The sequence below is a fragment of the Atractosteus spatula genome, chromosome 21, assembly GCF_055471065.1.
Source record: "Atractosteus spatula isolate fAtrSpa1 chromosome 21, fAtrSpa1.hap1, whole genome shotgun sequence".
In the NCBI taxonomy this organism is placed as follows: Eukaryota; Metazoa; Chordata; class Actinopteri; order Semionotiformes; family Lepisosteidae; genus Atractosteus; species Atractosteus spatula.
The window spans coordinates 5,461,573-5,487,360 of record NC_142726.1 but is presented as its reverse complement, the minus strand read 5'-3'; the positions used below and the strand labels follow the sequence as shown (position 1 = coordinate 5,487,360).

The following is a 25,788-nucleotide window of genomic DNA, read 5'->3' as shown; positions in this document are numbered from 1 at the left end:
TTGCTGTGAGGGAACCACACAGAATATTAGAAGCAGCTGTCGGTCCGGCGTTAATTGAGAAAGACTCGCGGTCAGGTTTAAGGTGACGTCGCAGTTCATGTCATGTCGCAGGTAGGAATGGTGAGCGTGCTGGCCGTCTTGATAGACTGGTTCTGGGTTAATCCTGCGTCTTGTTGGCCGCCGTTTCCGCGGCAACGCCGAAACGTGTGGGAGCTCGGTGTGTTTGGGGGCTTGGATGAGCGAGGTGACGAAAGCAAAGGATTGAACCTGCTCAGGGACACCAGGATGCCTTTCCCTGCAAAACAGCAAAGTGTTTAGTTGTGCTGTTGTTTCCCTCGCGGTTTCACTGGAAACCTAGAAGTACCGTTTTCTGGTGAGATGATCCCCTCGGGAAACGTGCATGAGCGTACAGACAGAGCCGGCTATTCTCTGCAAGGCCAGAGAAAGGACCAGATTTTCCCGATGAAGTCAGCTACAGTTTCCTTGAGACAGTGTCTCACCTTAGGGTAAAGTGTCGCTTGCTGACCCACGTCGAAGGTATCTGTTAAGCAGATATGCAGATCTATAAAAATGTATTTGCCCCAGAGAGAGAGAGAGAGAGAGGTACTGTTCTGTTGCTCCCTTACAGGAAACAGTTATTGAAATCCCAAGTCCCAAGTCTTTCCACAGTAGAGCAGTGGGGAATAGTTACCTTTTATTTTTATTGTGCGGTGAAGATAATAGCATGCTCACGCCTGACTGCATGCAAGCCCAGTAGAGGAAATTCATGAATTTGCAGTGGCTTTCTCTGACTTGTAAGGGTTTAGAATACGGCGTTGGCACATATCTGCGCCCTGCCGTGCACGGTGCGTATCTGTACAGCAGTAACTGAACCCTGCAGAAATACATCTTCTCCCTGAAGATTCATTTAAGCCGAGTCAAGTACAAAGCATCTTAGTCAGGAAACTCGTTTCGTTTGAGTACAGTCGTGACACTGTGGAGCCACAGCGCCTTACGAAGAAGAAAAAGAGTGCACGTTTCTTAGTGTACCGTGTTTTACTGATCAATCTGGAGATTTTAATAATGTCCTATGACAGAATAGGACTAAGTAGGGTGCACATTCTAATTGTCTATTCGTCCGGTCAAAGTGGCGCTTTGCGGATGAGGGGTCGTATCGTGTTCAAAGTGAACAGGGCAACAGTAGATCGAATTATCGCCCATAACGCTCTTTGGACGCCGCTGGATTCATAAAAAAAATCAATACACAATGCCCTACTTTAAAAAAGTAGCACTGCAGGAAAGGGGACGATCAATACGGAAGAACGGTCTCCTGGCCTGGGCAGTCAGTCTGGGTATCTACCCTCTGCGCAGAGCGGCTGTAGAGAAAGGCAACGTTTGTTGTTACAATATCGGACAGAATTGTCACTGTTCATTATTTAAGCCAGAAGCCTAATGGGGCTGGTGCACCTCTCTGTTTTCGGCTGCTCTTTTCCCTTGTTTGGAGTTTCTAAGTTGCGGCGCAACCTGTCAGCCTCATTGATAAACAGCGTTGTCACACTGCGATAATAAAAAAGAGAAACAAACAGACGCCGGGATACTGTGGATTCCGCCCCCTTTAGTGCGGCGCACTGCTGATTCATTTTATTTACGTGCCTATAAAAATGCTTTCATTCATAATACAGGCGGCTTGATTAGGAGCGTACAGAATGTGTTGTTTTTTGTCCAGTGAGCAGCGAGGCTGTTAGTGCGGCGTGTCGCCCGATCGCCACGGCATGGGGTTAGTGCTGGAATGACCTTTACCCCACATTTCTCTCTCCTTTCTTCCTCTCCCTTTGAAGACCACTCCCCGTGTCCCTTTACCCACCCAGCCTCGCATTCTGTAAGTCGGAATCCTTCGGTTTTCCCACAATATCCCCTTTCCTGATTTTTCTCAGATTACACGGAAATGAGCCGGTGATAAAATTGCAGTCGAACCCCAAGCACCGAACAGAGAAGTCACAGATGCACCAGGCCTGGCAGCTCTGCCTTGCAGGGCCTGATGCAGACAACCATGCAGAAAGATCATCTTTATGCCAACGGTGCTGAATTACCGATAGAAATTACCTGTGGGCATGCTGTTTTTACCGATGCAGAGCTTTTGTGTTTTCTTCTTGACTGCTTCTTCCCATTTGTCTGTAATAGGAAAATAAACCCAGATCTGTGTGAGATTTCCGGAATGTTTCTCCTTTTGGAATGCATATGGAAATACACCGAGCTCAGATTCATGCCAATGTCATCTCAGTATTTCTGAAACAAAAATGGTAACCTCTGAAAATCCAGTTTAAACAAGAACCTGCCCACCAGGAGAATTTTAATATCTGTAACAGGGCCTGGCAGTGTGCGTCAGATAAGAACTCGAATCTTCCAGAGAAGAGGCACTTCGCTACACAAAAGCGTGCAGGAGTATGGAACAAGTGACCCAGCCCTAACATTGCTGCTGAAACCCAGGCTGCCTTCCAGAAACAGCTGGAGCAGATCCCTGGTCAATAAGCTGCTGAGTAGCACAATTATATTAAACCAGGAGAAAGGGAAAAGCTTAGAGCTGCATTCATGCCAGATGTATCTTGATAGATGTATAGAAAAAATGTATTTCTTCATCCAATAAAAAATACATATGCTTAGCCATATATAATGCACATAGCCCAGGGCTGGATGATCCACTCTTGCCTGGTTGAAGTGGAGCCCTTGCCTGTGCATAGTGGTCTGTGTACAACAATGAGAAGTTGCTGTAACCAGCCATTAATCTTATTGATGGTAATAATATTAATGAGATTATTATTAATTAAAACTTGCTGTTGCTGTTAATAATAATTATAGCTGTGTTATTACTAGCTTCTTTGGTTAGGTTGTTCTTATTGTTGTCCAGAATCTATGAGCATCAGTGCTAATAGTTGTAATAAAACTGCCACCACACCTTTCACCTTTCACAGAAATAGACTACATACTGTACATCCATTCCAATGAACCGCCTGGGTGAGTAAGAAGGTTTTCTGAAGCAGCAGGGTAGGGTTCTATCAGCCAGCATCTCGGATAGTCATTTGTCACTGCTAACAAGAAGCGATTGGCAGAAATCTGTGTCAGGCCCTTGAAATGAGGTATGAAAAGAGCTGCTCCTGAACACTGGGGTCACACTCTTCAGGCTCAGTTACCCCACGGAGAGATATCATAAGAGTGCAAACATGCAGAATGCAAGCTGGTGGCAAGGCAAGAATACTGCTCCACCGAGCTCAGAACCCTGGATTAGTCACACCAGATCTGAAGACTCAAATCTACATGAATTTCTGACAGGATTTTACAGGAGAAACCTTGCAGGATCTTCCTCAGTCATGTTCCTCCAGGAATCTTTCATTATAAGTGCAGGAATCTTTAAGGATGTCATCGACTTGCTCGTCTCACAGATGACCTGCTATTTGTGACAACAGCCTTCCTCCTTAGTGACACTGGACTAGTGAATTACGACTGAACACGAGTCCTTTGTTAGAAGTGCAGGTAAAATATTTGCCAGTGTAAAAAAAAATTAGTTCCCAGGGGTACTTTGCAGAGTGTTTAAGCATCGTATCTTTGAGTTGGTCTTTTCCTCTTGTGCGGGGCAGGATGATTCTGAGAATCCCAGTAGATCTGCCAGCATGAGAAACCACAGTGTGAGTAATGGCCAGTCCGTCTCCATGATTAACGGCGTAGTTAGGGGCTGCTGTCTGCAGCTGCTGCCACACTGAGAAAACTGAATTATGCTTCTGGAAAATTAAGCTTGTAATGATCTCATTTCTGTGGAGAGGCTGCGCTGGTGTCATATCAGGAGGAGAGAGAGTAAAGGACAGGCCGGGCAGGTGTAATGCACTGAGGTTTGAATGTGTTATCCCCAACGCCTCCGATGTACTCCTTGGTGACAAGACTTTCCGAAAACTACGACTTTTCCTGCTTTGCGAATGTCCTAAAAACCTAAGAATAAGAAAGAGTATAAACAGGTGGAGGACATTCAGCCAATCTGACTCGTTTGGTTTGTACTGGGTGACAGGCTTTAGTCATTTTCTTCAGGAAGTCAAGACATCGGCTTCAACCATGTGGTCGTGTAGCTTTGTCTGGACTCTCACAACCCGTTGTGCTTTTGAGTGTTTTATGTCTGATTGGGTGGTTGGATTGCTGTTATGGAAGGGAGAGTGATGTTTGTACCAGAAATCAGACAGATCTGCTACGGAAATCAGAAGCTACGATCAGTGCCATAGTGCTACTTTATATCAGAGCACACTTTTGCATTTATTAATCATATATATTAATAAGATCAGATACAGTATGCAAAAATATGCAAAATTCACAAGTAAAGTCAGATACATAAGCCATTGAGTTTTGCATTTTCCTTCAGGGAGGCTATAAAACATTTAGATAGTGACTTCTCCTCAATCTGTGCACATGGACAGACTTCTGAAGCCAGAACAACAGGTAGCTTCGCACAATAGAAAGCATTGTGCTGACAGCCTAGTCACTTTATTTCATTGTGTTTTCCACGAGCCTGTAATTATTCAAGGCGGTGACATCAGCTGAGTCCTTTCTGTATTCATGACCTAATGTTGCCTCACGGTCTGTATACAGTACAAAACACAACTAGCCTGATGTGCTCAGTTTTTTATTATTTTAAGTTGAGATCACAAAGTTTAGTTGGCTGTGTGCATAAACGTTTAGCTCTCGCAAGAACACAGTTCCTTCACAAAAATATAACCTGCCCTTACAATCCAGTATAACACAGAAGTAGAAATGATTATGTGATATTGTATGTATTGCTTTTTATTGTATTTTTATATCTATAGGATCAAGAGATCGATGGACATATGATTAATTGAAAGCTAAAAGTATATTTGAACATAGAATGCATTACTTTAGAGAAAAGTTAATTTTCTCTTGCACATCCTTGACTTAAATTAAAGTCAACTTACAAAACTAAAATGTAATTCTGGTTTTCTGATTCTTTAAACAGGCCTGCCTGGATTCCAAAAGCAAAGCTGTGCTTATTTTCTGTTAAGTTTCACTCACAGGCAAGCAACCAAAGTTCTGGCTTTCTGGCTTTCAAGCAATGTAGTCAATAGAGACCTTTTCCTGAAGCATAGAGTGGACCTTGTGGGTCAGTGACTCAGAGTCTAGGCAGCACTGTGAACCAGCTGGGAACACTGCTCCACAAATTGCCACTAACCACCGAGATGAGCTTGCTGTGTTTTCAATGAGAGCTGCATCAGTCCTAAAGCTCCACTCCAGGATCTATTAATAAAAATACGTCCCTGCACATTTCTAAAGGCACGTGTGTATGGTCATCGTTAGTACTGCACTGCTATGAACTCTGGAATGACGAGCTAAGGTTCCTAACAAAACAGAGATTCCAAAACTGGAAGGAGTGAAGTAACACTAAAATAATGGTCAGGTTCCAATAATGAAGACATTGCAACAGCTGGCTTTTGATTAGTGGCGATTGCTGTAGGAATGTGTCCAGCGTGCGCAGGGACGAGTGACAGTGGTAACCTGTTGCAGACAACGGGCTCTTACTCCCTGTCTCCGGACACTGACACCCTCGGTGAGAATTTAGGAAGTTGTGGCAAAATAAAGAATTGAGTCAGTAGAGGCTCCTTAGGAGTCTGGGGTGGGGGATAGGTGATGAGTTTTTTTGCCTTGATGTGTTGTTACCAATGTCCTTTGTGCTTCAACAATATGAGTAGGCAATTTGTCCAAGATGCCCATAAGCCTTTGTGTGAGAAGTGCCACAAGTTTTTACTCATGATTGTACTTTCTTATAATGAATCTTATTAATCTCCAGTCCTGGAAGGCCTCAAGATTTGATCTGCCTTTTCTGTTTTCTGCAGTAGAAAACTAATTTAAGTGAGATTTGTTTTTCAGGTCTTGCATTGCTGATGATGTTGTTTGATAGGCATCAGCCCAAATACAGTTTCTATTAAAGGTTTTGGGCCTGAGGATAAAATCAGATGTATCCATTTCATCACATCATTAGCTTCGACAAAGTCATTTTTCCAAGATGTATGAAAGCTAATCAGCGTGCAATACAGAAGAGCTCTGACATATTAAAAATGAGAAGAGAGAGATGACATTCTTTATAAACTCAGACAAGGACTCTTTCTGGTTGCTTTGCCTTACGATCATTGTACCTCCTGCTGTTGCTCGGTCTGAAACAGACATTCATGAAGATGGTACGACTAGACAATTCTGCCATTTTGGAGGGAAATAATTTTCTTTGTGCCTAACTGTGCCTAACCAAAAGTTCAGCATTCACACTAATTTTGATTTTGATTTCCTTAGCAATGGGGCAGCAGAGACAGAGCTCTCTAATTCTGAGTTTATGTAATCAAATTTATGTACTGTAGTTCTTACCCATGCAGAACAGTCATATTTATATATCATTAATCATTTTATGAGTTAGCTGAGAAGTGGCCAAACCTATTCTCTGTTTTATCTCAGCATTGAATAAATTAATTAACCCAATGGTCAGGAAAAAATGCTGGCTGTTGCAGACACTCAGTGACTGCTGACTTCGAGACCTTTAAAAGCTGCGTGTTTGCAGAGAAATGGGGCTTTGATCAGAATCTGAGGTCTCTACAGGAAACACGCTGTATTTGTGCAATATGTGCAGTAATGGATACCCAAGCCTTTTTTTACGTCTGAGATTTGTCAGTAGCTCCTTTCTAAAAGACAATACCTTTGCAAAATGTCAGGAAAGTAAGGCAAACATAATGGAAAACAATAGGTTTCTAGACCAGAAGATATTAACATTTGAGTGATATGTGATATATCCCTTTGAGTTCAAATTCCATGTTCTTTTTTTTCCTTTACCTGTTACTTGGCTCCTTTCCCTCTTCCGAAGGGTTTACACTTTTGGACAGCAAGGCCAAGTCTATCCGCAGTCTGTGCCTGTAGAAACAGCCTCAAAGGCTCTTAATCCCTCATTGTGTTTTATGGACCACCCCTCCTCTTCAGTTCTCCTGTGTGAAATAGTGGTAGACACACATATGTGCCCAGTGAGTGCACATGCACAATGCAGATATACTGTGATTGTTTCACCTCCAGTTCAACATTATTCTCAGATGTAGTTCAGTGGCGCCTATTAGTGATGTCAGATACTCCTCTGTATCAAGCTGTAGCTTCAAGAGAGCTGGCCTTTCTGAAATCCGGGGGTGTGGGAGTCTGGAAGCTGTCTCACCCTGCTATGGAAACTGATTCCCTGGCTTCTTCCAAGAAACGTCTGGATGAGATCCTTGGATCAGCTACAAGCAGCCTCACGCGCTGGTTGGTCCGAGTGGCCTCCACTCCTTTGTGACCTCTCGTCTGTTCTCATGTCGAATAAGACTGACAGCAAAACAAGCGTGGATGTGTTCGAGACCGCTCTGCTTCCTCTCGGACTTCCGTTTTCATGTCAGCTGCGCTGAGCCTGGAAGCAGTGAATCCCAGTCCTGAATGCTTCTCTTCTTTCTTTCTTTCCAGATGTCAGTAGAAAACTCTCCCCAAAGCCTGTCCCTGAAAGCCAGGTGAGTTTCTAACAAGCTCCTATTGTTTGGGTGCCAAAACTTCGTACCTCCTCCCTCCAGTGAAACAGGCTTTTAATTTAAATAAAGGATGTCGTCCAATTCAGAAACATTTCACCAGACCTCAGCTACTGGGACTTGAGCACATAGAGAATTACAGTAGCATTTTTACACATTAGGTTTTGCCAAACATTTAGTTCTACATATTAAAACAAAGACCCTTTCGTGCCATGTCTATAACTGCGGAACAAACAGCATATTAATAAGCTTACAGTGGTTTTCCTGCTGATATTCTAGTTAATGTTGCATGAATTTGTTAGCAATTTTGTTCAGTATCAGTACTGTAGTAATAAAACAGTGTATGTTGGGCATAATGACTGCATTTTAAAGCATTATTACTAGTTTGACTATCATACCTATTTTTTAGAGGATTTGATGAAAATATCATTTTTGTGGTAACTTTTTTCACAGTTGACATCCATCTCCCAGCTCGCCTAAGGAGTCTTTGGTCTTAAATCAGCACAGATACAGCTCAAAATTTTTGGTGCTAGGCTGTGATACTGACTTCCTGCTCTGGTTTGTGCTGAAGTGATTTAATTACCCTTTCTAAAATGTGGAGTTTGATATAATACCATAGTAATATATCAAACTCCTTTCCGTCATTAGAGTAATGTATCCCTTTTCCTTTAATGTATCAGTGACATATTTGAAATTTAGACCTTTCATGTCACTGAAAGTTAAAACCTGGCAGGTAGTGGCTAGGTTAATTCAGTCTAATGTACAGAAGCTTCCGTGTGTTTCTGTGTTTCAATTTACAGCACTGCAGAAATACCCTGCACTGCCCAAATGCCCATATTTCTAACTATTCAATGTTTCTTAGCTTTATACATTCGATGCATGGTAAAGCTTGGAGAGCCTGGGTTCATAACCCCAAGGACACAGAGTAGCGGACTCATTAGGCTTGTCTGTGCATACCAGGGTGTTAGGTAGGAAAAGGCCATGACGCATATTTAGGACTTCTTCCTTGCCATGAGACTGAGTGTCAATGCGGTTTTTAAACCACCTGTACAACATCAGCACAAGTGTAAGGTGAAAGTGTCCCTTCTTTAGTATGTGCTTTGCTAGTAGTTGAGTAGAAAGTGCAAATCGGATTTAAATTGCAAACACTTACAACCTATAAATTCAAGGTCAAAGTCAACTTAATTGCCAAACTATCCCCTTAGATTGTTAGGATTTTTTTGTGGTGTACTTAAAATAACAGAAACACGGAAAAGACAGCTGAAAGAAGAGAAATCTCTCTTTTATATCGGTCTGAGAAGAGGCTGAATAGCCCCAGGGTAGGTACTCGTCCGGAACAGCGCTGTTCTGGAGTTGCTACATCCCGAGGGAAGGAGCTCAAACATTGGAGGATTTGTCTGGGAGTGGTCACTAATATACTTCAGAGTTTCTCTGTTTGAACTTGGATCAAATTCCAAATCGCATTTCAATCACCTGTTCTGAAATAATCCCCTGCAACAGGGTAACAAAACCAATTATGAATTGAAAACATCACTGGAAGATTGTAGGTTCAAATTCCATTGTGCACTGCTGTTGTAACCTTGAGTAAGATATTTAAATCAAATTACTGTAGCAGAATGCCAATGCTAATGTTTAAACTGGTACACATTTAAGTCTCTTTAGATAAAAGCACCATGCAAATAATTTTTAGTTTTGGTGCCCTTGGTGATGAGGAGCCCAGTTGTTAAATCCAAGACATGTCTCTATCAGTGGCCTGGCATCCCATCTTCTTGTTTCCATAACAGCAAGCAAAAGCTGCTCTGATGGGCTGGTTCTCTCCTGCCAATAAGAGCTCTGCAGTCTACAGATGGGAGCCCATTGCTGAACAATAGCAGGCTATCAAGTATCGGTAATGGATTTGAAAACACATGCACAGTGCTTGTCCCTGACTTTCCAGGCTTGTTTTCTTTCGATGGAAATGGAGTCTCAGAAGGTTCCAATTCCCTGCTTTGTGGATTTTTTTCATTCTTTAAAATGTCAATGCAGAGCTCAGAGTAACCCAGAGACTCGGAGAACAATAGAACAGCATTAAGAGCAGAAACAGGATGCGGTGTATTTTTTCTTCAGTAGTTTGTTCTATTGAGAATGTGTTGCAGGGCTGAAAGAGAGTTGAAATCCACACCAGTGTTGGAGCTGCTGGCGAACCTTTTTCTGAGAAGAAAATCATTAGTCTTGTAACACCTTTAGCCAAGACAACTTGCAGAAATGAAGGGTTACGCCAACCGGCAACAGCCTCTGCTGCATCTGGACCTGAAGTTTGCGTGCCACTCAGAGGACAGACCACTGCTCAGGCTGGAAAAAACGTGTACTCATAGCAGAGCTGGGACTGGAATCAGGAATGTCCTGAAAAAAGTCTTTTTCCTTTTTTCTTTAAAGAAAACGAGTTGCTAGTTATTCTGTATTTTATACCCAGCCACTTTGGAATCATCACCTGGTCCCAGTGTTTCACCTCCTGGACTGCACAGGGAGGATCAGGACTATGTCTCTCTGGCTCTCCTATCAGCTGGAGTCGTGTTTCGAGTTCCAGGATCCGCAGTGCCTCACTGGCAGGTCAGCACCAGTGCCCACTGAAGAAGAAACGGGCTAATCACTCCCCAGGAAGGGCCCAGTGCAACGGTCAAGCCTGCGAGCTGCTAGGAGAAGCTGCCAAGTCCGTTTCCTCCTCTCCAGGATAATTACTTACTGAACTGAATCCTGCTGGAAGATGCAGGTCTGCTTGGTCTCATTTTAAAAGGCCTCTGCAGCAAACTGCATCTTCAAAACAGCCCAGTGTTACTGCGTCAAACCCTCTTCTATCACTCTCTTCTGCCTGCCAGTGCACCAGGTGTTTTGAGCCACATTTTTTGTGATTTAATTTAAGCCACCTATTCTAACATCATTTAAAGGTTAGACAGTCCAGTTACTGTAAAGAAAAAAAAGGCTCTTTTGCAGGAGGTTCCTGGCTCAAAGCCTGACTTTGCCACGTACTCATTATGTTCTACCTTTAGCAAGTTTCCTGACTTAAGTTCCTTGCACAAACATCTTGCAGTAGTTTTGTAAGTAAGTCTGCAAGTTCCTTAATGATTGTAAATCGCTTCAGGTAAAGTTATCTGCTAAATGGCTAATTCCTGTGATAAAGATTTTTTTTCATTTTCCATTAAATAAAGACGCCTGTGCCTTGTTTGTCAGAGCCCAGGCCTGAATGGTGTGTGGCTTTTTGTCTGTCATTTTCAAGGACATCTTTTAAAGAAATTGATGCTAAAGAGTTTGCACTAAGCAGAAGAGTGGTTCTCTGGGGCATCGACAGTAAAAAGAGCATTAGTCAAGGCCTCCATCCTTTGAACTTGTCAATTGTTTTGACAGTAAGCTTCTCAGATTTCCAGTAGGAACTTTTATTGTTGACAGTCATCTAAAAATATAAGATTTTGAGTAATGCTTTTGACTAGTGCTCTGTGTGTGTTCAACGTGCTGGCACTGCTAAAGGACTGTATAAAACATAGCTCTTTTAGCTTTCATATAAGATAAGCTAAGGTGAGGAAGGCATATCTGGGAATTTTTTTAGCTTCTCTGATCTGACCTCTGACCTTCTCTGGCCAGGGTCAAAACACCCTGGAAAGCTTGCTTCTTTTGTCTGTCTGCGTTACTCATTCTGTCTGTGACATTTCACATACACGGGTTTGTACCGCATATTTCATTTGACCTTTCTCCCTCCTGCACCACTTTATTGGGGTAAACGAAATAATGTTCATGCACCTTTGCAGCACGATGTTTGTTCATTCTTTTAGCAGATGGATTCCAAAAAATGAAAGAGTAAATTTGCACATTTAAATCCACAGCAGAACTTCAGAATGCTGTAAACAATGTGTGACAAATACGTTAGAAAGAGAAATCAGTAATCCACCATAAAAAGACTGACCAGTAATGGATAAAATATTTCTTAAAATCCATTTCACTGTTATTATAAAAAGTGGTAGAATAGAGATCCTAACTGTGAATATGAATAACTACTTGAATATGTGACTTATTGCCCTGTTGCTCATGATGTGCTGTATGTCATACAGTTCTGCAGTGTTGTATGTCAAGCAGTTCTCAAATAGGGAATTATTTAGTATTAAATAATACTATGGAGCTCTTTTTCCAGTTACCTCTTTCTGGTGATTGCCACAACGTAAAAATTCAAACTCCTAGGGCCTTTCTTGAAAAGAATAGTGGTGAACCTAGGGGTGTTCCCCCTGGCTTTTACCAATCATGGCCTCCTAATAATCCCTATCTATGAATTGGCTTCATCACTTTGTTCTCCATCCACTTGGCATGGATGAAGGCAATATGTTGATCTTAAAAATCTACGACTTTATTAGAAAATACAAATACTTGAAGCTGGATATGAAAGAGGGAATATTTATATGATTTTGAGTTTGGTTTAGCCAGAGTCTGTCTCTCTGTAATCAGCCGTTGAGGAGCGAGCAGGTGTTGATCACACGCCTAAGCATGCGCGCGCGTACACACACACACACACACACACACTCGTTTCTGCAACTGACAGGTGTGATTTTGAAAACAATGAGCGGCTTCTAAAAAGCCAAAGTCTGCTCCTTAACACCAATATTAATCAATCTATTTAAATGCAGGATTTGAATTGCTGTCCGTGCTCCGATGTGAAGAACACAGAACCCGGTAATTTCCGGGGAAGTGCTTCTCCTGCCATCGGTAAATTTGGATTGCCCTCCTTCAGGCTTGTGTGAAACATTTGCACATATTGTGGTTTAAAATGACATCCATAACACAGGAACAAAGAGTGTAGTCTGAAAGCAAAAACCTTACAGGGATGGAAATAAAACAAACTACAAAGCAGTACGATCTGTTTGTCTTTAATGGGTTGGCTCTCCTACAAACTGCAATGCCGAAACAGAAACTCCAATATATAAAGTAGTTTTAAGGGTTGAACACTGTCTTCATCGCGATTAACCTGATGAGTCAGATTAAGGCAGGGCCCTAGTTCTGGGTTTTGACTATTATTATTATTTAAGAGCATCCATTAAAAATCACAAAGTGATTCAATACTTATAATACGACCTTTACATTAGTATTCTCGATATTTCGTTACAGCTGTTTTCATTCCACTGTTTTAAGTTTTTATAGCTGATTTTTTAATTGACACCCGTCCGTTTTGGCCGATATTACTGCTAACGCAGTCGCTCCAGAACGAGAAGCAGGTTTGGAATTTGTGATGGAGGGTGGAGCGCCACCTACTGGCCAGTAAATGCCCTGTGTTCCGGCCCTGCTCTGCGCAGGTGGTGCAGTCCCTGGGCTTCGCCATCTACCGGGCGCTGGACTGGGGCCTGGACGAGAGCGAGGAGCGGGAGCTGAGCCCCCAGCTGGAGCGGCTCATCGAGCTGATGGCCAGCGGGGAGGGCGAGGGCGGCGGCACGACTGACGAGGGCTACAGCGGCCAGGAGGAGGAGGAGGAGGAGGAGGAAGGGGGCCCCCGCCGCGCCGTGCGGTCCTTCCGCCAGGTGATGGCGGTGTGCGCGGCCCGTCTCGCCAACCCCAGCCAGGCCCAGGCGCACTACCAGGCCGTCTGCCGGGCGCTGTTTGTGGAGACCCTGGAGCTGCAGACCTTCCTCATCAAAATCAGGGATGCCAAGGAGGTGAGGCCTTCCCACTTCCGAGCCGTCCGCGAGGAGCAGGGACACCCAGTGGGTGCCCATACGTCTCACGCTCTGCTCATGCCTGTCAATAGCTGTGGTCTCCCCAGTAGCCTTTACTGCAGTGGTTCCCAGTGCTGGTCCTGGTGACCCACACACCTGCTGGGGTTGTGTTCCAGCCCAGCCCTCAGTCACACGATCGGACCCTTCACTGACTTAATAAGAATACGACTCACGGTGGAGCTTTAACCAGTGTGTTTTGAAAGTGAAATAAAATCCCAAGCTTGTGACTAGAAGCAAAATGCAAATATTCCAATGAAACAGCTTCTTGGATCGAGGAAGTCTTCATTGATTTCATGAAGGTGGGCTGGAATGAAGGCCAGCAGGTGTTGGGGTCACTCAGGACCAGGATTGGGAACCACTTAACTTTTGCTTTACTTTGTCCTACTGTCCTTAAATATTACAATGAAAAAACAACATATTCAAAAGGTACAAAACACCCACATCTGGTTGCTTGGTCTTGAGCACACCTTGCATGCATGAAGATGAAACTTCACATACACTGTGAGTGAAAGGGCCTGTTATCACTAGATCTGGGGCACATGGAATATTTTGCTATGTATCAAGTTCATCACTGCTAGTGAGTGTTCAAGGCGAACCCCTTGCTGTTTTTTTCTCTCAGATGCTGAAGAAAATCCGAGATGAAGAGACCCCAGAGGGGAAGCCTGCAGCGGAGCTGGACAACCTCCGGAACACAGACTGGGTGAGAGCCTCCAGACTCCAAACGCTGGACGATAGAAACCACACCTTGCGAGTGTGAGATGACTCTCACAAATGGCAGAATTACTACTTTCTGACTGGGCCCCAAAGCAGGGATGTGTAACAGCCGCTCAAGGACTGGTTTTCATGTATTTTAATTACTTCAGTGGAGTCCTTATTTGGATACGAAGTAACATCACCATTTTTTTTGCCGTTCCTAATCAACCCACCTGTTACACAGACGTAGTCCTCCTTGAAATTGCCTTGTATTACAAGTCTTTTCTCCAGCTAATCCCTAATTGTCAAAAGATTCCTTTTGACGCCTGGGCTAATTAAACAATTAAGGACCAATTTGCTGATTACTGTATTGGACTGTTTAAAGTCCTGTAATGGAGTGGATTGGAAGTGCCAAGTCCCCTGGGCTAAAGTCATAAATAAAAGATCAAAATATTATACATGATAAATAATATATAAATAGTACAACAGAGCTCATCACAATTAATTAATTATCCAGATTGATTTACAACGATGGCCCAATCAGGAGGCTTTCACCTCTGCAGCACAGTCAACAAAACAACAAAAGAAAGGAAAAGAAGTCAAACACAATGTGGATTTTACATTTCTTGATTTAAAATGACCAAATTGCCCTGTACGTGGGTGTGATACGCAGCAGTCAGTAAAGCCTCTAGCAACAAGCATGTGACCCAGAAAAGTAGAATTCCTCAATTAAGCCTAACGAGTCACTGGTGGAGCTTGATCCTATAGTTACACTATGTGGACAAAGCCCGTGCAACCAGGGTGTCTTCCTGTTTAAGGAGGGGTCCAGGTGTGAGCGAGGTAAGCACATTCTTTACCACGAGGCACCGCTGTCAGTAATGGGAAGAACCTACAGAACACAGACAGCCTAACCTTGAAGCCTTTAACTGATGTGCACACATGTGGTTAAAATTAAAACTTATTCTGTCTCAGCTTCCTCCTTTTCCCCCTGTTTGACACCTTTTGTTGCCTGCATACAGCTATGACTTTCTTACTGCCTGCAATAAAACACGCATCGTACACACAACAGAGATGTAACTTTGTGGATGATTTTGAGTGTTAAGCGTGTTTGCAACTCACACAAAGCAGTTGACTATATTCGACCTGGTCTCTTGATGTTGTGCAAATCATTAAAATGGGAGGCTTTGTCCTTGTGACCTCTAATTAACACAGGTGGCCACTGTGTGCTGATATTAAATGCCAGTCTTCTGTTTAATTAGCAAAGAGTGAAAGAGAAAGAAAAGTTGAATCAATAAGAGCTCTGGAGGTGAAACAGGGAGGTAGAGGAATGAAATGCGGTGATGAGTTTGTAATGATAATGAGATACATGGGTCATAATGAGAAACTCAATAAAGGAAGACGTGATCTTATGAGCAACTAACCTGCTTTGTGATGTTTGGTTTTGGAGTTCTTACTGATTCATTTTTGTTTTTGTATTTTTGCCACTAGCTAAACAAAAGACCTGCGTTATACTTCAGTAAACAGTAGCCACACGTCGATTTATGTGACGTTAAGGAATATGTTTAAAGGAGTCATTCATGAGTGAAATGACAGGCCCGAGGCTGGACACGCTGTTGGGGAAAGCAGTTTGAAGGGAGCCTCTCGCCCGCAGGCCCGCCTCTGGGTGCAGCTGATGCGCGAGCTGCGCCACGGCGTCAAGCTGAAGAAGGTGCAGGAGCAGCAGTTCGACCCGCTGCCCACCGAGTTCCGCCTCACGCCCTTCGAGATGCTCATGCAGGACATCCGCGCCCGCAACTACAAGCTGCGCAAAGTCATGGTGAGGCCCCAGCGCCCCTGCACCCCCAGCACCCCCTGCACCCCTGCACCCCCAGCGCCCTGCACCCCCAGCACCCCCAGCACCCCCTGCACCCCCTGCACCCCCAGCACCCCTGCACCCTGCACCCCCAGCACCCCTGCACCCCCAGCGCCCTGCACCCCCAGCACCCCTGCACCCCCAGCACCCCCAGCGCCCCAGCGCCCTGCACCCCCAGCACCCCTGCACCCCCTGCACCCCCAGCAGCCCAGCACCCCTGCACCCCCAGCGCTCAGCGCCCCTGCACCCCTGCACCCCCTGCGCCCCTGCACCCCCAGCGCCCCTGCACCCCCTGCACCCCTGCACCTCTGTACCCCAGCACCCCCTGCACCCCCTGCACCCCCTGCGCCCCTTGCACTCCCGCACCCCCTGCGCCCCTTGCACTCCCGCACCCCCAGCGCCCCTGCACCCCCTGCACCCCCTGCACCCCCAGCACCCCTGCACCCCCTGCACCCCCTGCGCCCCTTGCAATCCCGCACCCCCAGCGCCCCTGCACCCCCTGAACCCCCTGCACTCCCGCACCCCCAGCGCCCCTCCACCCCTGCACCCCTGAACCCCCAGCACCCCTGCACACCCTGCACCCCCAGCGTACTCTTCTGCTCTTCTGACATGCCCTCCTCTCTGAGCCATTTGGCATTTGAGACTCTCCAAGCTCCACAGTTCATGTCCAGTACCTGCCGCTGTTGGCTGATATGACCGAGGCTCCTGATGTCTGGCCCATGAGGCTCAGCTGGATAATGAACCGAACGAGCGCCTTTGCCGTTCATACCACTTGGGAGTCCTGAGCCTTTTTAACCTGCTCCTGCTCTCGGTGCTTTGACTTTTCTCCAGGTTAGCGATGAAGTCTGGCAGGCCGAGTTCAGTCTTGTGCAGTCCTCTCCTTAACTCGCTCCCTTGTCTCTGTCTTAGCAGCTCTGATAGGTGACTAGTGATGGCCAGACCCCGCTGTGAGTGACGTTGTCTCAAATTCTCCTACAACGAGTGTTGTGTATAAGATCCGGTTACTTACACTTCTGAATACCATGGAGGGATTTCAGAAACCCAGTCTTCAGTACAACCCAGGTCTTGGTAATTTAATTAACAAACACATTAGCTGAAATCATCACAGTTTAAGTCATGAGCATTTACAAACGACACCTAGAACCAAGGTTAGGGAAAAAAGCAGCATAAATATTGTTTAGAATACCTCTTAGCAACTTATCTAATGCAAACAGATTTTTGGCAGGACAGCTCATCATTTTCTCACTGCAGCGGTCTGGAAGGGCCAGTTCCCTAGTGGTTTAATTGAAATTGATTTTTTTAAGCAGAAGAGCAGCTTCAGCCTTGTTTCTCTGTTTATAGAAGAAAGAGGAACACGCCCTTGTGCAGAGACAAGCTGGATGACTGAGGGCCTTGGTCAGATTTAGAAGTGCTCGCCCACCTGTCAGTAAAGAGCCACTCAAATGTAAAACCACTTTCTCATTCTGTGGAGGAGGGCACCAAAATAAGAACAGGGCCACTCGGTATTACATCATCGTTTTACTTTTTTAACATCTGCAGCCTCTGCGCACACTTTTTCTTCCTTGACAGCCTAACCTTGATGTGCAGACAAGTTGTTCAAATTTAAACTTAGTCACCTTGGCTTGATTTCTCCTTGTTTGACAGCTTCTGTTGCTTGTATACACCTATGACAACCTAACCTAATATCTTCATGTCTTAGTGTATGAGCAGCCTCCTCTCCTGTCTGTTCTCCAGCATGCTAGGACAGCCAGTGTAAGCCCTGATCCGCTGACAGACGTTGGTAGATGGGAGAGCGGTTGTAGTGTAGCACATCGTGAGGCAGTGTGAGCCTCTCTCTCGCGCCAGATCTGAAGGATCTCAGCGAGGAATAGGAAAGGCAGTCTTGTGGACTGAGTGTGGCAGTGTGTGCTTGGACTAGGAATTGAAGCCCCAGGAGGAAGGCAGGTTATTGAAATGTTTTTCTTCCAGGTCGACGGTGACATTCCCACGCGAGTGAAAAAGGATGCCCATGAACTCATCCTGGATTTCATCAGATCACGACCTCCGCTGAAGCCAGTGAGTGACTGTGGCGTGGCTGTGCTTATCTGCTGTTCTGGTTGAAATACCAAGAGTCTACAGTTCAGCACCGAGCTGGATGCTGTGGTACATTGCCTTGCACAGTGTAATGTGGCGGTATGGGTCCAGCGAAATGAAATTAGTCATTTTTGCTGTGTCGTGCTGTTTAAATTTGTGTTTCGGATCAAAAGATAAGTCTGAGGCAAAAGTACAGAATGTCTGCTTTTATTTTTGGATATTTTTGTGCATACATTTTTAACCATGAAAGATCAAAAATGTTTTTGTGTGACATTTTCACTTCACTGTCCCAGTACTGATGTTTCACTGTATTCAGGGAAGTGGAGCGCTCTGATGGGCCGATATCAGTGTAGACATTTCTTATCTTCTGCTACACAAGAAGCCCTTTTCCTCCTGCAGAAGCTTCCTTGTATCGGCTGGGTTTTTCTGAGGCTGCCCGTCAGAATGCAGCCCTGTCTGAGCTCTCCCTCTCTCCTTCCTCTATCCCGCTCCCTCTCTCTCCCACTATCTCCCTCTCTCCCGGCAGGTGTCCGAACGCAGCCTGCGGCCCCTCCCGGAGAGGCAGCACTCCCTGCACGAGAGGATCCTGGCTGAAATCCGGCAGGAGAGGAAGCTGAAGCCAGTGGAGCAGCCATGCTGTGGCAGGAGAGGTGCGCGCTGCATCGCTACCGCAGGGGCTCCCCCTGCTGTCTGCAGCAGGAAGCACAGCCTCGCCTCCTGCGTTCCCTGACTGGCCTCTTAAGCTAATCGTGTTTCAAATCAGCTTTGGAAAGAAAAATTAAACTTGGCCTTAATCTTTACAGGTGACTTGAAATCAGTTAAAAAAGGTACATGTTTAGAATAGTACACTGTGTAGGTATTAGTTTACCATCTAGCTCAAGGAGGAGTAGTGGATGAGCTCCATAGTCCAGAAGCAGCCACACCAGTATCATGAATCAAACCCTGACCCCAGCTTTAAGACACAAACTGCAGAGCTGGTGGAGAGTCTTGCAGTGGACGGATGAAATAAGCGGTGCATGATTGTTCAGCAGTTTCTGAGCCCACCCTACTGCTTTCTGCTGTCCCTCTTTGGTCCGGGACGCCTAACGCCAGTGTCTTGCCCTCCCCACGCTCAGCTTTCGGCTCTCTGCCCTGCCTGGTCCATGCCTGTACCTGCGACGTCAAGTCCACCTCCTGCATCGACCTCTCAGTGCCCGAGGGCGGAAACCGCCTGCCCCCTCCGCGGCCCAGGGTCCTGCTCAAAGCCCCCACGCTGGCCGAAATGGAGGAGATGAACATATCAGAGGTGAGGGAGAGCCGGGTCAGTTTGAACCACAGTGATCTGATTTTAAATGTGTACCTTATATTACTATATAATATATCTGTATGGGTTATACTAGTATACCATATTATATACTACAGTACAGTATATCAGAATGGGTTATATTAGTATGTTATACAGTAGATCAATGTGGGTTATATTAATATTAGTATATCATAAAATAAATCAGTGTGGGTTATATTAGTATATTAAACAGTACATCTGTGTGGGTTGTTTTAGTATATTATATAGCGCACTAACAACACACGCCACACCTTCTACCTTTACCCCTTCATTTCTAGATCTTACTTATTCATGGCTACTTTTTAAAAAGTAGTTGCCAGAGAGTCCCCTTGAGCTGTAGTGTGTCCTCCATTTCTGAAGCCTCAGTGTTGTCGTTCTAGAGCCGAGGGCCCAAGGGAAACTCCCATGAGGCCCCCCAGGTGGGTCCCCGCATGAGCACGCTCCTGTGTGTTCTCTACTCTCAGCCTTCAACCACTTCCACCTTCATCTTCTGTGATCCTGAGGAGATGCGCTGCTTTCCTCAGCTCCTGCAGCTCCTGCTTGGCTCGTCTTGATTGGTGGTTTTTATCTGTGGTCTTTTTTTGAGGGAAGAGGTTTCCTTCCTGTTCCCATTCCTATTCTTTCACAAGCAGACTGAGCTTCAGCACTTTGCCAGGAGCAGTTTTCGAACCCCTCAGGTCAGGGGTGGGCAGTGCTGGTCCTGGAGGGCTGGTCAGTCTGCAGGTTTGCATTCCAGCTCAGCTCTCAACGAGGCGAAACAGCTCGTTATGGCTTAACGGGCCCAATTAAAGAGCTTTCCTCACAGCCGCGGTGTTTCCTGGCTTGTGTGTTCCAGGAGGAGGAGTCTCCCAGTGGGGACATGAGGAGGGTGGAGAGCTCGCCGGTGCCTCTGAAGAGGGACCGCTCGTTCTCCGAGCACGACATCGCCATGCTGCAGAGTGAAATGGCTCTGTCCCATTCCGAATCGGAGCAGCTCTCTTCCAGAGGGGAGCGCTTCCGGGCTCGTAGCATGGTCAACAGCTCTGGGAGCACCCATCAGCGGGGTCAGTGAGCCAAATTGTCAGTTACAAATCCCGTCTGTCCTATTTCAGCTGCTGTGTGCAGAGTTCAGAAGGTCCTGTTCTTGGCTTTCAGCTTTCTGAATGTGTTACTCAATCTGTGTAATGGTAGGGGCTTTCCATTTAATAGCGTTACAACCTGATTTCTGTTTCTCAACTGAACATGGTTAGTCACAGAGAGTATTTTCAATTGTTCAGTGGTCCAGTACTTGTACTGACAATAAAACTGCACGATTGAAAAAAGAGGAAGACAGAAGAGCCTCTGAGGTCAGAAAGAAACTGGGGAGGTATATTTTACCACACAGACCAGGAAACGCAATGTTACCCATTATGAATAAAACCAGGAAAACAAACATGACATCAACTAATCCTCCAAGTCTGAAATGGCAGTAGCTGTGTCCATAGCCGTGAAAAATAATTTATCACAGGGTCCTCGCGCTACAGACAGTCACCTTCAAACTCTTTTTTTTCTTGGCAAAAAGAAAGCATGCCAGGCTGGTTCGGTGAGGCGGCAGTGCTCACGCTGCTGGCGCGTGCTGTGTGTCTGTGCCCGCAGTGTCCTTTCCTGTAAGAGGCCGAGCGGCTCGCCCCCAGGGGGTGTTCTCTCCCGGCCGGGGGTCCCTCAGCTCGGTGGAGGAGCGGACCGAGGCCGATGGCAGCTCCCCTTCCAAGCAGGGGTCCAGACACCAGTGGATGGTGAGTACGTTGTGTTGAAACTGGAACCGGAGGACACGCATGGAAAATATGGGCAAGCGCATGGAGAACTGACAACAGGAAGCGCTTCTTTACGCAAAGCACTGTGGGAGTCAGGAATAACATACTCCGCCATACCTTGTCTCCAATGTAATTCTGATAAATAAGTGATGCCATAGCATCTGCATCTCATTGTTTTTTAACCTTGTGACTGGGTTACAGTGTAGAATAAGCTAGGAAGTAAGCAGCTGCTTATTACAGTAATTGCTTGAAAAGCAGATGAATGGCTAACTGCTGAATTTTCTTTTGTTAGAAATGCATGAAAGACTGGGAGTTAAGCACTAAACATTTTCTATTTAAAGCTCTTAATCTAATTTTTTGGCAAGTAACTCATTAATTCAAGCAGTGCTTCTTCTGCATGTTTCTTTGCTAAATTCATTATTGGTGAATAATGCATTTAATAACCAGTGATCTCTATAGTTTTAATGGCTTTTCTAGCTTCGGGCATACCTCATTAATCTATACGGAGCACTAACTCTGGGCAGAGATTACCAGAGCCCAGATCCCTGGATACAGGTTTTATCATCTTCAATGATGGGGCTTTTAATTCTTGCTTCATCATGAGCTACTGCATTTTTCAGTGTGAATTAGCCATGACCCACTGAAGATGTAAGAATGGAAAGTTTTTTTGTGTTAATTTCTTCAGCAGCTCAGTCTTAACATGAGCATTTGCTCCTCTTCTGGGCTCTTTCCAGACTAGAGGTATCTGTAGAATGTGATGTAAAGTCCCAGGACAACTTCACTATATAACTGGTCATCCTGGGAATGAAAATGATAGAATTGTCCGGTGGAAGTTAATCCAATAGGCTCCAACTGAAGTGGATGAAGCCATTAGAAAATGGATGGAAAACAACCCATTAAAACAAAGGATGGCAATGCTCCATTGCACAGCAGGTCAAATCATGCCAAGTTTGACAAGCTGCATGTATATGTCGGATTGCTCAGTTTGTGAACAGGTAAGGCATTTTGGATTACAACTTCCATGGATCACATGGTTACTAGGATTAAAACCAGCCTCAAAGCTGGAGCAGCTGCTTGTGAGAACAGCTCCTTGGCATTTTTTTTTGTTGCCTTGGAATCCACATGCTTCCCAACATCCACACTATGTTCTGCAACCTTTATGCTGTATTTGTAGCAGTAAAAGTTTCCACGTGACTTGCATTCATGACTCTTGATGGTCATATCTATGAGTCCTGCACATATCACAAGGAGGGCTGAGTAAGTTACCTGGTTCAGTAACTGCAGCCCAGGGGCTGGGGCACCCTGCTGTCAGTGACGTCTGTCTGCTTGACTTTGGTCCTGCCCCTCCCTCCCCAGGAGGAGTTCAGCCACCCTGTGGAGAGCCTGGCCCTCACCGTCGATGAGGTCATCAACGTGCGCAAGGTGCTGGTGAAGGCAGAGCTGGAGAAGTTCCTGCAGAGTAAGGAGCTGTACAACAACCTGAGGAAAGGCAAGGTGAGGGTCTGAGGCATGAGTGTGGGGGACTCCATCAGGGTTCGAGCCATACTGAGAATGGAAATATCCTGGAAGAGCCTGCTGCAGCCCAGTGTTCAAGCTGATGCTTTTGATTGGTGATAAAACATGATTCACATAGCAAGGCTGCTGAAGCAATATGAAGAAGATAATTTGATTTTTTTAAAAACAATATTGGCTTTATTCTCTACCACTGGCAAGTCAAAGAAAACTGCACAGCTGTGCAAGTTCCCAGTCCTGGTCCTGGTGACTCACACACCTGCTGGTCTTCATTCCAGCCCACCTTCATGAGATCACTGAAGCCTTAATTGATCTAAGAAGCTGTTTCATTGGAACATTTACATTTTGTTTCTGGTCACAAGTTTTGGCTTTTATTTTACTTACAAAACACACTGGTTAAAGCTCCAACATGAGTCGTATTCTTATTAGGTCAGTGAAGGGTCTGAACGTGTGGAACACAACCCAGCAGGTGTGTGGGTCACCAGGACCAGCACTGGGAACACTGATGAAGTGTAAACATGGGGTAAGCAGGCCATACAGATCTCACACAGAGACCCCACACAAAGTTCTTAGAAAGAAAACACTTCAGCATGGCCACAGATATTGGGCGGAGGAAGGCTGTTGACCGCTGAGGTGCCTGTGAAACAGAGCACACAGCCACCGCAGCTCTCGATAGGCCTCGTGTCTTTGGGGGTCTTCTGACGGGGGCCCGGACGTGCTGTGCAGTCCCTCTGTGCGCTCATGTGGAGGTGCTTGTGCCCACACAGGTGTGCTGCTGCTGCAGAGCGAAGTTCCCACTCTTCTCCTGGCCATCCACGTGTCTCTTGTGCAAAAGGTAAGTGGAAGGATGTGGGAAAGCAAAGCGAGAATCGGCCAATAAACACAAACAGGTACAGATCTCTAATGAAGCGAGCTGGCAGTGGCAGGGGTGTTCCCTGCAGCTTTGTAAAGAAAGCCAGTCTGGGTGGACTTGCATCACCCTCTAGAGTGTGTTCACAGTACGTTCTCCATCAAGAACAGGCAGTGAATCTACAGTAAAAGCACACGCCATATTAAACATCCTCTCCATTATAATGAGCAGTTCATGAGATCTTACAACATCTGTCTATATATTTCATTCTGACTGATAATTATGTGAGAGGGTTCACTTAAGAATTGAAAGTCCTCTGTCAGCAGCTTTCTGTACAGTGATATGCCCTGGTCATATTTGCTTCAACAATGTAATTGTTTTTATTTTGGAACAGACACAACACAACCTTTTGGCCAGGCTTGCCTGAAACAAGTGAAAACGGTCAAGTTTGGTCTGTCTGACTGTTGTATCTGTGGCAACCTGCTGTACAAGGGATGCAATTGGCTAAAAAATACAATAAATGAACAGAAGTGACAGAAGTCAAAATGTGTAAAAAAAGTACAGTGTGTTCTACGCTGAGGTACAGGGAATCACGGGCAATAAATCAGTGAGCAGTTTGAAAGCAAATGCAGTACAGTGCATGTCAGGGGAGAGCTACAGAGTGTTGCTGTTTTCATTTCAAATGATCTCTGAACTATTTCACCAGGCAAATACCCTGCCTCAGTGGTCAGAACGCAATTGTTACCAGCGTTTAGAAGCGGCAGCCTTACACGATCAGTGAGCTGGGAGAGCAGCAGATCCGAGCAGTTCAACAGCCAGTCAGGTCCTGCAGATAAATCCAAGCTGTTCTGTCAGGCCGCCTTGCTAAGAAAGCGCTTCTGCGGAGAAAGTGTGGACAGTGTGATGAGTAGCAGTCTTGTCCTGGTCACTGGTACTGCCTTTCAGTTTTGTGTGTTTTTTTTTTTCTGACAGATCGGTGTGTGGATCATGCAGTGTGAAGGTAGGGCATGATTTTAATGACAGATGTCTTATACAAATCTTAGAAAACACTGCAGTGCAAGATCAAAAGTAATAAGGTGGTGCCAATCAAAAGAAGAAAAACAATCCTGTGAGTCTCCTTGTTTAGACAATGATTCGAACCCTCTCACTCATACATACCGCACAGCCTACCTGCATTGGTCGGCTGTTTATCTGTTGGGGATTATCTGATGTGTAATGGTTCAATTTAGTAGTTCTTCTTTTCATAAGGGTTAATGGTCCTTATTTAGTCTTTGTGCACATTGTGAGCCTTCTTCCCAGTACAGAGAACATTCTGGACCTTAAGGAAATATCCTACACTAATAGGCTGAAAGAACCGAAGCTTTTTATTTTTGAACAGACAAGACTGTGAGGGGACAACTACAACTATTCAAAATCACAAAGGGCAAACTGTGACAAAGTCAACCCAGAAGACTTAGGACAATGAACTGTCCGAACGAACACTGCATTTAAGAGTGAGAACAGGAGGCACTGCTTTATCCAGAGGGTTGTGGGGGTATGGAACAAGCTGCCCTGCCATGTTGTTGAAGCCAACATCCTAGCCTCTTTCAGGAAACAACTGGATGAGCTCCTAAGATCAATTAACTATTAAAACCAAATGGGCTAGATAGCTGAATGTCTTCCTATTGTTTGTTATTATTCTTATGTTTCCCACAAAGCAACAAGGGACCAATGTAGTGGGTAGTGGTAATGTAGACCAATATGTAGTATTGCATTGCATTTTGTATAATATATGCATAATGTAAATACGTTACGCCAAATCATTCATGTAAATTATCCTTAAACATGAAAAATTCCTGGTGTGGTCATCTCCTCTAACCCGCCCACCACTGGCCTCCTGAACCTCTGATTGGAGGAGCAGGATGTCCCTCACTGACATCACTCTCCAAGGCTGCAGGTGACGGGGAAGTCACAGGGGTCAGTCTTTCGCCAGAAGAGTCTATTGTGCAGTGCTCCATGGGAAATCCTTTCTCCGCTGACCAGTCACATGGCCCAGACTTGAACTTGTGATGGACGGGACGTATCTTTAACCTGTACTGGGAGCACAACTGAAGTGATCGAGAGCCCTCAGGAGCCCCTGCGCAGTGAACGCTTGAATCTGAATTTTATAATCACTCAGTGTGCTTGATTCCCCATCACATGCGTTGCTGTGCAGTTGAAAGTTGGAGACTATAACCTAACCTGTGCGGAGGTGCTTCCCACTGTTTTAACTAGTGCCTCTGCGAGGCTGCGGTGAGTGGTGGTGTCAGCGTGGTCTTCTTTGTTGTGCAGATGAAGATCCCCTCCAAGAAGCTGGCCCACATTCCCGTCTACACCGTGGGCTTTGAGACCGGCACAGTCAGCCACCCCAGGAAGGGAGAGGTCTTTCAGTAAGTTACCTGGCTAGCCCTGGCTCCT

General features: G+C 45.4%; 1 protein-coding gene across 2 annotated transcripts in view; it reads left to right on the top strand.

Moving 5' to 3' along the window:
- The window catches only part of spire2 (spire-type actin nucleation factor 2), a 29,001-nt gene that overhangs the window by 1,534 nt on the left and 1,679 nt on the right, over positions 1-25,788 (top strand). The window contains exons 2-15 of one of the 2 annotated variants that reach the window (XM_088938950.1): positions 7,492-7,535; positions 12,860-13,216; positions 13,896-13,976; positions 15,621-15,785; positions 17,790-17,876; positions 18,421-18,544; positions 19,010-19,179; positions 19,599-19,637; positions 20,054-20,261; positions 20,833-20,972; positions 22,347-22,484; positions 23,270-23,337; positions 24,325-24,352; positions 25,663-25,760. In XM_088938950.1, the coding sequence (XP_088795076.1) occupies positions 7,492-7,535; positions 12,860-13,216; positions 13,896-13,976; positions 15,621-15,785; positions 17,790-17,876; positions 18,421-18,544; positions 19,010-19,179; positions 19,599-19,637; positions 20,054-20,261; positions 20,833-20,972; positions 22,347-22,484; positions 23,270-23,337; positions 24,325-24,352; positions 25,663-25,760 (1,747 nt within the window). The remainder of the gene's footprint in view (positions 1-7,491; positions 7,536-12,859; positions 13,217-13,895; positions 13,977-15,620; positions 15,786-17,789; positions 17,877-18,420; positions 18,545-19,009; positions 19,180-19,598; positions 19,638-20,053; positions 20,262-20,832; positions 20,973-22,346; positions 22,485-23,269; positions 23,338-24,324; positions 24,353-25,662; positions 25,761-25,788) is intronic. The other variant, XM_088938951.1, reaches the window with a different exon arrangement.